The 16275-nt window shown below is 41.7% G+C and overlaps 3 protein-coding genes and 1 non-coding gene across 5 annotated transcripts in view; 3 read left to right on the plus strand and 1 right to left on the minus strand.

The window, feature by feature from the left end:
* Positions 1–777: 777 nt before the first annotated feature.
* nkrf (NFKB repressing factor) lies at positions 778–4964 on the plus strand. The gene is made up of 3 exons (XM_071539535.1): positions 778–1152; positions 1604–1728; positions 1889–4964. Exons 2-3 carry the CDS (start codon positions 1638–1640, stop codon positions 4165–4167), a joined length of 2370 nt encoding a protein of 789 aa, XP_071395636.1. The 5' UTR covers positions 778–1152; positions 1604–1637; the 3' UTR covers positions 4168–4964.
* A 73-nt stretch (positions 4965–5037) lies between these two features.
* ube2a (ubiquitin-conjugating enzyme E2A (RAD6 homolog)) lies at positions 5038–9153 on the minus strand. 2 transcript variants are annotated; one of them, XM_071539532.1, is made up of 6 exons: positions 8971–9153; positions 7869–7949; positions 7593–7618; positions 6791–6880; positions 6527–6615; positions 5038–6176 (listed from the first exon to the last, which is right to left on the minus strand). In XM_071539532.1, the coding sequence occupies exons 1-6, from the start codon at positions 9012–9014 to the stop codon at positions 6048–6050; spliced, it is 459 nt and encodes a 152-aa protein (XP_071395633.1). In that variant the 5' UTR covers positions 9015–9153; the 3' UTR covers positions 5038–6047. The 2 variants fall into 2 exon arrangements, with proteins under 2 accessions (XP_071395633.1, XP_071395634.1); XM_071539533.1 differs by lacking the exon at positions 6791–6880.
* Positions 9154–9841: 688 nt separating this feature from the next.
* On the plus strand, positions 9842–9913 carry trnae-uuc (transfer RNA glutamic acid (anticodon UUC)). The gene has a single exon. It is a non-coding gene; the product is annotated as a tRNA-Glu (tRNA).
* A 1002-nt stretch (positions 9914–10915) lies between these two features.
* Positions 10916–16275, plus strand: part of elf1 (E74-like ETS transcription factor 1) — a 38393-nt gene continuing 33033 nt past the window's right edge. The window contains exon 1 of the mRNA XM_071539537.1: positions 10916–11090. The gene's annotated coding sequence lies outside the window, so the exon portion shown is untranslated. The remainder of the gene's footprint in view (positions 11091–16275) is intronic.

A 16275-nucleotide genomic window follows, 5' to 3' on the forward strand; every position in this document is an offset into this window, starting at 1 on the left:
AATATATTAAGCTTATGTCTTTCATTTCCAGTGTTGTAAGTAACGTAACTGTTCTATCAAATATTTTCCCCTGTTGTAGTTTTACAGGCCTGGGAAGACAAGTTCACCTCAACCTCAAGCTTATGAACAAAAACAAATAAATAAAACAACCAGCAATTACAATATCACAATGTATAGAACATTTTAAGTAGAAAGATAATAACTGAAACATGAAATATATGAATTACAACATGTATACAGGGTGTGCAAAATAATAGTAGTACATACCAAAATGAATGAATACTAAATATGCAGCCTACACATGAAAAATGCATTATACTTTTTCATTATTATTTTTAAAAAAAATGTCAGTGATTCTTTGCATGATTTTGCCCAGTCCAGTTTGTTGTTCATATGCACCAGGTACTATAGGATCCCATAATACTGATGCATGCTAGAATAGAGAAGTCATCAGAGAACTTCTGCAGGTGGCATGACAGAGTTGGATCTGAAACTCCAGAGTGAACCTGGGACTAATTCATCCCCACTGCAATTAGATTGATTAATTTGCACATCAACCTTGACTTATCAACTGACCCTTTTGAGGTAGGCTACATGATATAATGGTATGCTATGCGTTTTATTTTAAACAAAGTAAGTTTCACTGACAATATGAAGTAAACTGAAACTGAATGCATTCACAGTACATTAGGACTCTAGCCTCTGTGCGCTCTGTGCCCACTGGTGCCGTGACTGCAAAGCATCATGGGCCAGTGCGGTGACAAGACGCCATGATTTTACTGTAGTTGGACAGAAAATGGACGCTTCTTGAAAGTTGACGGAGTATTTGTAGCTTCTCGGGCGTCTTGAGTGCTTATTCAACTATCTGACTTGGTGATTCCCATACAGCAGGTGAACGTTAGTGTAGGTTTCGCCATGTACAGGCGGATTCATACAGAAAAGTAAATAGAAAGGCTGCCCGAGTCGCCGTTGAAGGGGGGCTGGTGTTAGCTAGAGGCTAGAGGCAGCTAGCTAGCTTCCCAGTAAAACCACTAGGTAGCTAGCTGTAAGCTAGCAAGCTTATAATAGCCGGTTGACCACAAAAACAATTGTATAGTCGATTGGCCAGCTCAAGGACAGACCACTTTGCCGGACCCAGGGTTACACCTTGAGGTAAGAATGTGATACAGTTATTCGCACATGCTAATGTTTGCTAACTGTAGCGGTTTATCTTGACAAACACATTTCCGCTCAAGAGATGGACGAGCCAGTTGGGCTGTCGGCCTACTGCGTCACTCTGTATCAAGGCCTGGTTTGGGCACCACGAAATCTAGGTTGAAACAACTAGATATACTCTTGCCAAATTAAGTGTCGAAGTTAAACATAATGACGATTTTCTATGCTTTGTTCAAGGTCCGCATTAGCATTTTGATCACTCATTCTGCAGGCATGGGATGTTTGTTTTACAGTGAATATTTGGAGCCTCTATGGGCAGCATGGAATATTAACTCATTATGTACAGATGGCAGTCCTCTGCTAGATGCGTTATTTGCACAGTTTATGCATGCATGTTTCATCCACCGTCTTCATGTCAGACTAATAATACCTTCTGCCTTAATAACAGGTATGGCCCGAATTTAATTTGGAAGGAGCTGGTGATGGCGGAAGGGATTGACATTGGCGAAATGCCCTCGTTTGACCCAATTCCAAGTTCTGAAGCAAAAAAGAGACCTAATTCATCTGATGGCAGTGAGTGTTTGTCTAGTTTGTGTGTGGTGATCTCACTTTAACACATTCACTCTGTTGTGTTGTCCCATTTGAGATAATGATAGATTCAGTTGTAAATATCATACTCACATCTGATGTCCTTTTGGGTTCCTAACTATTACCTGTCTCTTGGTTATTGCAGGAGAAGAGCCAATGAGGAAAATGCCTGTGTCGAAATTTGGTTCCAGACCACGGTTTGAGCCTGTGCATTTTGTCAGCGGTGGTAGCAGCGGGGGGTCTGGCACTGACGAGAAGGAAAATGATAAGGAGCGCAGGAGGGGCGAGACGTACGGTGCGAGACAGTGGGACTCTGAACACCCGTCCTACAGCAGCAGTAGCAGAGCTCAGGGCTCCTCCACAAGACCTGCTTTTGACAGAGTGCCATCATACAGTTCTGACTCATGGGGTTCCCATAGAGATAGAGACAGAGACAGGGATAGAGACAGAGAGATATCCTCAGGTGGTACAAGTGGCTTAGGCTATGGAGGTCGGGGATCCACCTCAAACTATATGACAAAAACACAGCAGGACTACACAGCTAAGTATGAAGCCCACGGCTCGCGGAATTCAGATTCCTATTCTCAGCCCAACAGGCACGATGGGTATGCAGGAGGGAACAGATCAGGTGGCTGGGATTCAGGACGTCAAGGTTTAGGCTATGGTCATCAGGACCGGCCTTCGTCGAGCAGGCCGTTCAGCAGAGTCTACAACAGCCCAGGCCGGAGCAGCCCCACCTCTCAGTCAGGGTCGTCATCACAGCCTCTTCCTATATCTCAGCCAACACTGGAGGAGAAGCAGAGGCTGATCACCAATGTGGCATCGGCATTGGCTGTTTCTTTTAGAGATCCCATGTTCATGACTGGAAGTGACTCGCCAAACTACAATTTCATGTTGAGCCGCAGCATCCAGGCCTGCAAGACCAATCCTGAGTATATTTATGTCAACCTGAAAGATATTCCTCAAGCTGACCTACCGAAGAACAGAAAAGTACCAACGGACGGCTATGCCTGTGAACTGAGATGTCAGTGTGTGTATCTTGCGACTGGATACTCCGGCAGCAAAAATGGGGCTAGGGACCGCGCCTCTGAGCAGGCGGTTAAACTCTTCCTGAAACCAGTTGAGGTTCGTGTTGTGCAACGCAAATATAGACACTCGATTGTCAATGACATTGTGGTATGTCAGATGCATAGCCCTACCCCAGCCTTTTTACCTGCACTCCGTAACCCAGAGGATAAGCCAACTCCCAGCTCAAAGGGCCAATACGAGCCTGACAAACGGAAACACTGGACGGAGTTTGTGGTTGTGGACAATGCTCATGACGCCATCTGCATACTCAACAATTCTGCTGCCTTTAATCGCATGAAGATTGACTACAAGTTTGACCTAGTCCCCAACAGTAGTGTTTGGCTGTGTAGTGTCTACCTGCAGGATGAGCTGGTGGCTCAGGCCAGGGGCACAAAGAAGAGCTCAAAGCATGCGGCAGCTGAAGAGGCAGTAAGGAAACTTCGCATGAACCAGGCAGCACGACAGCAACAACAACAGCAGCAGCAGCAACAACAGCAGCAGCAACAACAACAATCACAGTACTCCAGAGGAAATTATCAATCAGATCCCTCTAGTGGACGCTTTGGACAACAGGGGGTCAGGAAGAAGCACCTGAGTGAGTTGGTTATCCTGGAAAACTCTGATAATGCTATTTGTATCATCAATGACACCGCACAGTTTAATAAAGTAGCTGCTGATTACAAGTTCACTGTTCTACCTGACCATCGCTGGAGGTGTGAGGTTTACCTGGAGGGACAGTATGTAGCAGCAGGAATTGGGTCCAAGAAAATTGTTAAACACATTGCAGCAGAGGAGGCCTTAGCCACCTTGAGACAGACACAAGCTGTGGTGAAATCCAACCTCAGGAAGGAGGGTCACAGTGATGCTATATCCCGTTACCAGATCCTGGCTCGCTCTGGTGAGGAGGCCACAAAGCAGGAGATTAAGGAAGACAACATTGGAAACCAGCTGCTCCGCAAGATGGGCTGGAAGGGTGGCGGTTTAGGTCGGGATGGTGAAGGCATCGCAGAACCTATTAAAGTCAAGGAGCAGTTCTCCAGAGAAGGGCTGGGCATGGATATGGACAAACCTGGAAATCAGCTCAGCAAGCGTGATATTGAGGACATCATCCGCAACTATGCCAGTTCAGACCGACAGGATGATCTGCGCTTCTCCACTGACCTCAACAATGATGAACGCAAGCAGATCCATCAGATATCTCAGAAATACGGCCTACGAAGCAAGTCATATGGACAGGGTAGGCAACGCTTCCTCGTTGTCAGTCGCAAAGTACACAAAGACCAGCTCATTGGTCAGCTGTTGCAGGAAGGGCAGGTGGGACGATATGAGCTGGTGAAACCTCAGGCCTCTCACTGATTTGCATGCAGAGCTCTTAAAAAAAACTGTCATTGGCTTGGACTTCAGAACAAAAAACACTCAAGTATAACAGTCATGTTTATACTTTTGTGTGACAAATGTACAACATTAATAATATGGGTATCTTTCAGGAAACACCACAGTGGTTTCTGCATTCCTTTGCCATTAAATATAGTTTAAGTACATTTAGCTTCAGCTGGGGCTTTTGGATAAGTAATACGTAATTTTTGTTTGTCTTTGTTTTGTCTCCTGCCATTCCACAGGTCCTGTATTTGTTTCACTTTTGCACAAGCTTGTGTTGCGTGCTTTGTGCTACCATGTCCTGATGATGCTTCAGTTATTTCTTGATTAAAAAATGACTTTAAAATAAGTTTTGTCACCAAAATCCACTTTTCTTAAGTGTTTTCTTGGCTACAAAAGGAACCTGGCAGAATATACATGTTTTCACTGCTTGTTGGTTCTTAGCATTGTGAACATTGGTGACGGTTAACACATACAAGACGAGGTTTAGAGACAAAGTAGGAAGGCGGTAACATCTAACTGTAACAATCTGCTCGTACCAGTCTCTGTATTGATACATCTCTATTCCACAATACTACTTGCAATGTTGTTTGCTCTTCAACATCTAGAGATCATTTTAAAAGTCAAAGCTGCCTCCATGAGTAGAAATACTATCTTCACATGGAAAGTATGTAAGCTGTGATCTTTGTTAAATGTCAGATGTGTTGGTTTATGTGGGTAGTTAACTTGTCTGCTTGTTTTCACAGCTGTAATAACTGAATAAATTAAAACCAATAACAGGCTGCACTTGGTTGAGATGTATATTTTTTACTTTCTGATACACTGAGAAGTCAAAAGACAACTGATGTATATTTCTTTTATTTACAATAAGAAAATGTACAGTTTGTTACATGGGTTACCAGTGCAAAGTTTTATACTCTGAAAACAGACACCATCCTGTTCAAACAGTATAATCAGCTGATCTGTTATGACAGCTGATATGTAAAGATTTGAAAATAGCGCCGCAATGCGCTCACACCGCCTTAAATTGTCAGCATTGTGAAATTCTGTGCATGAAACAAAAGGTTTGTGCCAGGAAAGGGCACAAAATGTCTCTTTCTCTCAAACACTTGAACCAGTATGAATCCTGGATGCATGTTTGAGAGAGACATACATGTTCACTCATTTCTAAAACATTAAGTCAAAGGCATGGCTTGTAAGTGCAGACGAGAGAAAATGACCAGTACTCTAGTCTGATGTACCCCAAAGGCATTGATTGAGTCAACAACTTGTTAGAGGGATGGATGTCCATGCCAGGTTAATTTTTGTCTTACCATTCCCTCTTAAAAGGCAGAAAAAGAAACAAAGCTGGAAAGAGTGAGCCCATAGAAACACAAGGAAAAACACCCATGACCACTATTGTTTTAAAAATATGAACAGTTTGTATCTACACTGCAAACCACACAGCAAGCACATCTAATTGTTAACCATCACCATATCATCCAACGAATTTACTTGGTGGCGGAGAACACAACTAAAATCAATAGACGGGTACAAAAGTGACAACTGATAGAGATTGGCTAACCTTTTGTTCAAAAAAAAGGAGAGGGGAGGTGGGGCATGTAGCAAGTAACCCAGATATAACAAGGTACATTTACTTTAACAAACATACGCTTTGCCCAACAACAGCATCCTGCAGGGGTGAATGCCACAACACAACAGCATACAAACTTAGCAACAGCTATGGGACAGACAAATATACGGAGAAGGATTTAAAGATGTGTCATTTTATTTCTGTGAGAAGGTTTGTTTTCTTGATCTGGTGGTTTCTTTTGATTTCGGGTTGGACACTGTTCATACTTTGTGAACAATCACAGGGGTCAACAATCACGCCAGCTCTGTTCAACAATAGCAGAAACCCTCTTCTCATACTCCCGCTTGTTCTCCTGGTACAGTTGGGCTGCTTGGCTGTTAGCTGGACTGTTTGGGTTTGGCTCATCCAGTAAAGACTTTGAATAAATAACAAAGAATGGCAGTGAGGATGGATTTCTAGTAGAGTTTTATTGCATTATCACAGATGTCATTTGAGGACTGAGTAGCTTTCACATGCATTAAATATGACTGTTAGGACCCCATTACCCCCCAGGAATCATTTAGGTTCCATCGTTTAATGTAGCAGGGAAGAGATGGAGAGAATGCAAACTAAGATAATGCAATTACTGTTCACAAAAACTTATTACGCTTTATCATTTAAAAAAAAAAATTCACCCTCTACTCATGTATTTGTCATGCAATGTACTTTTATTAATTTGTGTCTGGATATCAGCTGTTAATCTGTATCAGTGAATGTTAGGATTACCTGTATTGAAGTTAAGATTGAAGAAACATCATAAGTTGGACTCCAACGATTCTGAAGAATATCTAAGCATATGCTGCCATCTGCATAAACTGCAAAAGAGCGTAGAGAAAACAAGTCAGTTTTTGAGGGAGGATACAGAACACAAAAGTCAGCTTTTCAGGGTTGAATACCTGCTTAATTGTAACCACTTGGAATTATTGCAATTGCAACAATTGATAATTACTGCAATTATACCATTAACACCACAGGCACTCAAATACTTACCATTTGGATGAAACATTTTAGAGACAAAACGCACTGTTGGAGGTTTATTTGGATATTCCTCTGTGAATTCAATGGTGAGTTTGAAGGTTCCTAGGGGTAAGATATAATAGCACAGCATGAATTGAAATGCACAGCCAAAAACAGTACACCAAGCTCTGCAACATGGTGAGCTGATCTCACACTAAATCACATTATCATAGGAACACCTCTCTCCCCCTACATTTTATGAAAAAAAAATGTCCCCCACTGTAACTGAGTTGCCATGTGAATACTTAGTGAACTGACACTCATATTGAAATAGAGTGCCCATAAAACAAAACTTTCAAGTGCCTTTGCAAGTGCCTGTAGAACGAGTCCATCAGGGACCAAGGAGACAGTGAGTTAAGTCAGTCCTTCATGTGAAACACCACAAGGCATTCCTTCTTGGACCACTAGAACTACTTATGGTCTTGTAAGACAACATGACATTAGTCCAGTTTGTTCAGGACTACAAATCATAAAATCCAGTTCAACCATGCAACAGATTTGATCAATAGTTGTTGTAGTTTCCTGGCAAGACAAACCCTCACCTGCTCCACAATCGAGACACTTTCTAAAATCTACTCTCAACCCTACCAATCAGTACAATCGAACTTCCAAAACCCAGAATATTCAGATGGTAAAAAATAACGCTAGGAATAGGCTAGAATATTTGCCAACAGACTGCCATAGTATGGCTGAGCAGGTGCATTACAGCAGTTTAACTTTGTTGCCACAGGTTAACTTGGTAAAGCGTTGGGCTCATTCAGAGCTTTGGACTTACCATCTTCAAAAGGCGTTCCCTCTGGTCTAAAAGAGAAGAAACAGACAGGTGGTAAATATATCAACTTGCAATATGCTGGGCTCAATTTTCAAAGACCCTTCTGTACACTTTTCATATCCCAGTTTATTAAAAGCCTGCAGAACTAGTTGACACAAACTTATTACTTTTACAGTTTCATGTTCAAAAGCAAGCAGCAAGTGCTTCAATGAATACATGATTATTAACATGTCTAAAACCCCCTCAGTTATAGCTTTCAAACAATTCACATGGACTTACCCAAAAATGACAGCATTCCATACCATGATATTGTTTTCTGATGGGGCCCCACTAACACCAGCAGGGGGGTCTTCTTGCAGCCTAGAAAGATACAATAAATACACAGATTAGTTTCACCAATTGTGATCACAAGGCACGAAAGGTCATTTTAAACAGAGAATGGCACCTAAGTCAACAATGGCTCCTTTGATAGACATACTAAACTCTCGATGGTTAAATGTTTGGTATGGTTTTACAAACAAAACAGACAAAAAACAAACAAGAAGGGGTCAGGTAATACAACAAAACCTCTAGAGTTAAGATTACTTTGGTAAACTAGCCAACTACATGTTTCACATCTACAGGGTTTGCTACAATCTTCCGCACATGGACTTCAACTATAAATCAACATACACCAAGAGCACGTGTATATATCAGGTATGGAGCGAAGCTTTTAATGTAAAAATCGGCAGACTGGGGGAGTTTCTTGAATACGAACTAGGGATACAGAGACAAAAGTCGTATCTCTATGATGCAACAGCCTGGATGGATCACCCGAATCCCTTTCAAGTGTGTGTGCCGACTGGTTTTGAATTGTTTATTTCTAACGTTACTTCGAAAGTTTCATCTGACTGTGGAGAGCCACTTGCCCATGCCACGGACTGTGTCCTCACATTACAATACAGCCTACAATAGTCTCATAGCTCTGAGACACTTATTAAGTGTTCCAAGCTAAGGCTCACAAAAAAACATTACTATGATAATCGGAGTAATATAACATATCGAAAAATTATAGCAAAAATGATGAATAAATATGCTTACATACATAATACTGCCCATGGCTGCCTTGCTAACGTTTGTGTCAGCGCACTAGAAACAGCTAACGTTAACGACTTGCTATCGTCTCTTCTTTGACATAAACTTACAGTGGATATTCAACAATTAGGACACATGTCTCAAGAGAAAAACACGATTTCAACCCGTAACAGTTTCTATTTCTGTTTGTATTGCTACTTTACGCAGCGCAGTGTAGTTTACAATACAGTTTCGGCTAACGCTAGCAAGCTAACCTTAGGTTGCTAATGTTAGCTATACCGCTCTCGCTTGTTTTCTCTTCGCTTACCGTTTAAAATCTCTCATTAAACGTCGTCTTGCTGGAGTTGACATTCTGTTCACACGGAAACCTGGACCGTGCGCATAAACGTACGCGGGTTAAGATTGAGTAAATATATTTTATGGTTGTATTATTTTTAAAACCTAATTAGCTAGCTAACGGCTGCTAGTTTGTCAAATATTTGGCTGCCTCTACTGGTCTCAAATGATGGGGTGCTACCACTACAGGGGACAGGGGTGTTAACATCGACTGGACCTAAATTGTAGCGAAATATACTCACATATAATCACGAATAAACAGCATATTACATGTGATACAGTCAAATAAACCGGATTAATTTAACCAACGAATTCAAGCCTGCTGTAATTTTAGAATAAATTTTTTTCTCACAAAAGAAGACCTGTCTCTAAACGTGTGTCATTCCAGCAAAAATTACGTCATATGTTTAGCACTCTTAGCACTCTCTCATAATATATGAGATGGCATTCTTTCCCTCTCTCCCAAATTCCTTTTTTGCGTCACTTGATTGGTATAATAGTGCCACTTAAACCCAGGTTAATCTAGAGTGAGTACTTCAAGGTGAAGGCAAAACCAATGACTGACAAATGTATTTCTGCCAGGCACCCTGTATTTATTGTGCAGTCATATTGGATGACCACTAGATGGGGATTAGCTGCCAAGAGTGGTAAAATACACACCATACATACCCCAGAGTCGGCTAAATAACATAATCGATGTAGCAATCTTAACTTTTACCCACAGCTTTATGAGCTATTAGGAAAACTAATCTAAAATTATACAATATCACATACACATTGAACCACAAATAACTCCTAAATCATGGATTAAACAGTCAGGATGATGACAAAACGTGCATCTGTCCCATATGGTCTAGCGGTTAGGATTCCTGGTTTTCACCCAGGCGGCCCGGGTTCGACTCCCGGTATGGGAACGTACTTTTTGGATGATATGTGTTGCTAATGTGGGAACACTTGTGTCGGAAGAATGCGGATGAAGATGTTGGCGTTAGTATCGTGATGGAGGTACATTTTCTAGTTTGACAGCATCTATATATGGAAACTGGCAGTTGACGGCAGTTGATGGCAGTTAATAGGTGTAGCTTATTTATTTTTTTAAAGACTTCTTTCGTTCTTGTTTTCTTTGGCTTTTTTCTTTCTTTCTTTATGACATGCCCACCCCGCGGTCATTGCTTCCAGAGAATCCAGACCCCGCCCGGTTAGGATGTATCCTCAACTGCTCTCATCTCATAACGGCTTGTACTGCCATGGTACCACCCGGACAATGCACTGTAAACCCAAGTCTAAACAGGTCCATCTCAATTTTTATATTCCTGTGCAAACAATATTGTGCAAACTGATTACCTATGTAAATAAACTATTTCAGGTCTGTAACTGTGATTGGCTGAGTCGCGTTCGAAACGTTGCAAAGTAAACTCACACCTGTAACCGCATAATAGTTAAATTAAATATTAATACGCCACCAGAAAGTCGCCATTCAATGTGTCGCTTAGCAACCAGTTTGTTTAGCTACAGTTCAATACATATTGGCCTTGGTGTTAGAATAACATTTATGTAATATTTAAAATTAACGATTAAGAATAAAAGATCAATTGAACATTCTTTCTTTTTTAAAACAACTGTGTATTACCCCTTATCGTTTTGTAAAAGCAATAAGCACCTCGATGTATGTATGTTTATATGTATATAAGTATGTTTTAGTTGTTTTTAAATGTGTGTAAAGTACATCCCCTCGACGCTTATTGCTTAATAGGTCTGCTGTCCTGACTTTCTGGTCTCGCCTACTAACGCTGGTTGCTGGTAACAGCGAAACTGTGGAGCTGGCCAATCATTTCCCAGGAAAATGTGACTGCTAGGAATTCCCCACGCATCAGCCCTGTAGGGGAAAACTGCAACCTTGTGTCAGGCACAGGGAGAGAGTAGTAGGCTAGTTGGCCGGTGTGTGTGCGATGATGTACATCTCTCTAATTTACAACAAAGAAGCCCCAGGGATTATCCTCTAATAATGTCTTTTAACGCCGTCGTGTTTCGTGAGGACTGCCACTTCCATGTATTAAGCCAATGAATGTACTGATGTCAACTTCTACGAGGGTAAGTCCACTGAGTACCGTTTAGGCATGTTTTAATGTTGCCCACGAATGCTTGTTTCCTTATAGTTGTAAATATGATGGGAGCTTGTCAACATTGCCTCTTCTGGTCGGGCGTGTTTAGGTAAATACAGTAAATACAGTTTTGCTTATGGGCCTACAAGCTCATTAGAGCTGCTCATATTAAAGAATTGGGACCTACAGCAGATAATGGGTTGTTGTTATACTGTAGTATATTATAGTGATTTGCGTGTGACAGAAGCCTTTCAGTGCACTTTGCCGATCTGACACACTCCTCAAAGAAAAGTTTATTGTGTGACCACCGACCACTGATCCAGCTTGACTGAACTCATATGATGTGAGAAGCCCCCAGGATATATGACCCACTGCTTTGCTCTGCCTAGCCTTTGTGTCACTGAGCCGGCACCACGAATGGCATGTGACTGGACTGCTGTGTGTGTGTGTGTGTGTGTGTGTGTGTGTGTGTGTGTGTGTTGATTGGACACACTGGACACTGTGTGAACGTCTTGTCCATTTAGGGCGGCAGGGATGCCCTCCTGACAATATGGTTTAATTTTTATGTAAAGAAGGCTAAAACCAGTATGTTAAAGTTGCTATTATGGCTGTATGAACTGCTCATCCATGTGTATAAGATACTTAGTAGCCTAACTTATGAACAGACTTATTATAAGATGGGAACCACACAAAGAGGAACGCCAGTGCCAATTTTAGTACTTGGTTACATTTTTCCTATCTTGTAGCCCTGACCTCCAATCTGTGATGCCACACTAATGCGCACATCCAATGGGAATGATGTGGAAAAGATGGAAAATTTGACTGTATGAGCATGCATACTGGGAAGATGGGGACATTTTCATGTTCAGACTGGTGTTCACTGACATTTATCAGCACACAGGATATGATGCTATCCCTTGCGTCATAATCCAAGGTGAGCAATCATATAGAGGCCCAATTCAGAGTTTAACAGAATGATAAACAAATGAGTACCAGAAAACATCAGGCTGTACCATCATCAATCTACAGGACTATAAAACAGGCAGCGACATTTACCAGCTACCTAATCTAAAATGAAACTCTATGGATGTAAAAGCCATAACAACCATTCTGTGACTCCACAGTGTGTCTCCCATTCATAGTCAATGAAGCAGCTGCAGACTGTACATGTTAATCAAATCATGGATTAGAGTCTCGGCTCTGTGGTTTCTTGCTTTGGGAGAGAGTTGTTCATGTTCTCAAATATTCACCGAACTGTCATGTCAGTGGACAAGAATAAATGAATGCTGATTCTTCACTCCTCCAAATACAGTGTATGTCTGCAGTGTCTCACAAACTAGTGTTTTCTTGACTAGTTGATCAACCCTCTTCTGTGGCGAGACTAAATGTTTGCCAGATGTTTACATTTTTGGGCTAAGATGCTTGTATCATGGGACATACAAACAGAATGTCATTGGTTGACTGTGGTTGCTCCCTTCAGAGAAAAGGAGCCGTGACGCAGAGGGGAAAGGGAAGAGTCTGGAGGTTTTGCTTGTCCATCCCACTAGAGACAGGACCAGCTGGACCGACCAGCCCTTCACTACCCCTTTCCCCTGCAGCCTTCCCATCCCAGAGGCTGGCAGATAATTGGAAACTTCAATCCACTGAAACCAATTATCTACAACAAGACCTCCTAAATATACTTTGCCCGCAGTGTGGAGTTCTCTTGTTTGTTGCAAGCATGTGTCTTTGCATTAGAAACATCCCCTCATGCTTCTGCCCAAATACTTTTCTTTTGCCCCTCTTATTCGCTGTGTTTTGACAGTTATGCACTATAAATCTACACTGTCTCAGACTCCCTCAAGTGGAGGGTGTTTTCCCAACAAGAGGAACTTTGAAAGACAGAGCCTTGATTTATATATACGGCACAGAAAGAAAAACGATACGCCAAATGGTTGCAGTCGATCGGCGTGTGTTTGCACACACTAGGAATAGAAGAGCGTGGTCGTGGCTAATGAAATTCCTGGTACTTATCGTGTGACAGTGATGTCACCATCAGCAGTCTGAGCAGCTGAGGAGTGTGACGATGACCACAGACAATGGAGAGCTGTGCTGCATTGTGCTCCACTTAATGCTGAGGGCTCCTGTCAGTGTTCAGACCTCAGGCTGAGACACACTCCTTGCGTAGGATCTGCCTGTCTGCCTTAATGGGCTTCTGGATATTGATTTGACTGCACAAGAAGAAGGACTGAGCTTTTATGCTGTTTAGAAAGCACCACTACAGCCTCACAATGGACCAATAGCTTTCATAGTGGCCTTGCAATAGTCAGGTGAGGCAATACAAGAACAGCTTTCTTTTGCAAGTCGGTATTCAAGTGAGGTGATATATAGAAATAGGCGAACCTCCTTGGACAGTTACTATGTTGAGAGTTTCCTGAGTATTAAGAGATTATATGAAATTGTTCTATCCAGGATACATGATGGAATAGATGCATAAAGATGGTGGCCATGTGGTTTGGTGTCACCCCATAGTGTAACGTGTCCACACCTGTACATATCTTAGCCAGCTTGGAAAGAATGGGTGTGCATTTCACGGTGGGCTGGGCCAAGAGGATTGAGTAACATCATTTTATGAGACCATCATCTTTGTGCCAATGACCCATTCTCCTATGTGTAAATGAGTGTAATTTGGTTCCTTACATTTAACCACAAGATGGCAATGTTCATGTGCCTTGACTAAATAAACAAATGTATGAGATAGCTGAAATGTCAAATGACTTGCAGAAATGAAGGAACCAACTTGTGAAAAGAGAAATAAAACTGTTTCACTTCCCTTTTTTGAGAAAATACCTCACAGTGTTGGTCTATTTCTTTTGAAAGACTGTAGGGGAACTGCTGTGTGCAAAGTTCCTTAATTTTATGCTACCGTTTCAACACCCCAGGCCTTGTCACCTGAATTTCACCTCCTCAGACATGTTTGATTGCTAGGCAGCAGCACTAAACCCTTACCACTGGATATGACGTCAGGAGGAAAGGAGAGACGAGGGAAATTCCACCTGTAACCTCATTCTGTCCTTATGCTGCCTCTCACACTGTGAAGCATGTGACTTGGACAAGTCGTCAAGCCTAGTTCTACATGAATATACTTCATGCATTGTGATGATGTAAGCCACAGTGTTACGGTCAGCTAAAAGATTGACCAAGACGTTTTTATTATGTAAGAGGTCTAGTTTTGGCCTGTTTTCATTCAAATTTATTAGACTTTTTTTCTCTACAGTCTTGCACTGTGACTTTGTGCTTAAAGTGTGTAGTTGTGATGTCATTACTGTAGTAGATGCTATTTTTGTGAAATTAGTCACACTTTAACAAAATAATCTAGTCGCAATATTTGAGTTTGCCTACACAGAGTAGAGTAGGGTGAATCAAAGTGTATTGTGCCCATTCTGGCAGCATGTTGACATCATTAGATTAGTTGACCACATTTCTTGGATATTTTTATCGTGTTCAGGTCCACGTAGGCCCATAGTAGTAGGTACACTGTATCACTTATATTGTAACACTCTAGCTTGAAGCAGGCTGACTACATTGCGGTTCTTCACAAAAATATCCCTTCACTTCAGTGTATAATAATATTTCACCATGTCAAATTTAATGTCTTAGAGCTAATAAGGTAGTGAATGTTTCATGGGGGGCTTTTAATGTGTCAGCTTAGCCAGCGTTGCTCGGATTCATACAGCGAGCTCTGTCCCGAAGACGGCAAATGATCTTTCCTCATTCAGCGGATCTACATTTTTGACAAAATGTGTCAAATGTGACAATATAGCAAAAAAAAACAGAGCTGACAGAATTAAGAAGTTAGCGCTCGCAGCTTGTCACATCCAATGAAAGGCTGTTCTCTATTGTCACCATCAATAAGCTTTGTCTTTTTTTTTTAGGTTATTGTCAGAGTGACAGGCTGTCCCTCAGGCATGATTTTGAATTATTTAACTACATACAGCCGACGGGTATTATAACCTAGGCCCTGAGTGACAGAGCAATATGCTTTCAAGGCCTGGTGGCATTTTATTAATAATGAGCTTGAGACAAACTAGGGCTCTTGGGTTGAAAACTGCTGGCTGTTGTCTTAAACTGGTGCAAACATGCTGTTATCCCTGAATCCACTGGTGTATCACAGATTAAATATCTGAAACCTCAGTGTTTGTTAATGGCTCTTGAACATCTATCCATGAAAAAATAGTTTCATGGTAATCTAGGCCCAGAATGGCAGAGCAATGAATGATTTCTGCTGTTTCTTGACTGCAGGTAGCTGATACTACTGCCCACAAAGGTGTGATGTGGACGGTCTGGATTGTTGGCCTTGCTGTGTGTGTTTAATGTTTAATGAGTTGCCTTGTGTCTATGTGTGTGTGTGTGTGTGTGTGTGTGTGTGTGAGAGTGTGTGAGAGAGAGGGAGAGAGAGAGAGTGTGTGTGGGTGGCTTGGCCAGCAGTAGACCTAATCCTGTTAGACCTCACTCTGACATCATTCACTCGCTGCTTATCTGTTCAAAAACTATGCACTACCATAAACTGAAAATTTATGCTGCCTGTATGGTTTATTTGTGTGGCCATACCCACTCATAAGATATATTGAATACTATGGTAGTGCCTGAATTTTAGGTTACTGAATCCACTCCACTCCACTTAACCGATATGACATATTTCCATAAGGTAATTTGCAAGCATGTGCAAGGTTCAGCTCACATATTAGCCCAAGTGACACACTGGTCATTGAGTATTTTCTGCTAAAAGGCTTCTGGTGCATCATTCTGTGCTGCCGGGGAATGAATCAGTATACAGTAGGCTGGGCTATTGTGCGTTGAATGCATTGTCTGTATAGTTAAACACCTACAAGCCACTTTGTTGGGTCTGTATGGTTATAGTCATGCTCAGTCAGTGCAGTGAGTCATCTCCGCTCACTGTCCGAGAATGAGAGCGTTTTCACAGTAGTCTTAGGTGTGTACGCTGTCTTCACACCCGCTGTCTAGCAATAATAGGAAGTCTAATCAAGCCAACCATTGTCTGTTTCAAGGTTATTACGACAACAAAAATTGGCTTCAACGTACTGGCATTTTCTATTTTTTTTATCTCAGTGATCGTGATTTTTTTTGCATTTTTTGATCAATTTACGGTCGCTTTCACTCTTTCATCACCACTT

This window comes from Centroberyx affinis, unplaced genomic scaffold (genome assembly GCF_046629955.1).
Source record: "Centroberyx affinis isolate AG114_WGS23_722 - 3 ecotype Tasmania unplaced genomic scaffold, CSIRO-AGI_Caff_v1 ptg003466l_1, whole genome shotgun sequence".
Classification (NCBI taxonomy): Eukaryota; Metazoa; Chordata; class Actinopteri; order Beryciformes; family Berycidae; genus Centroberyx; species Centroberyx affinis.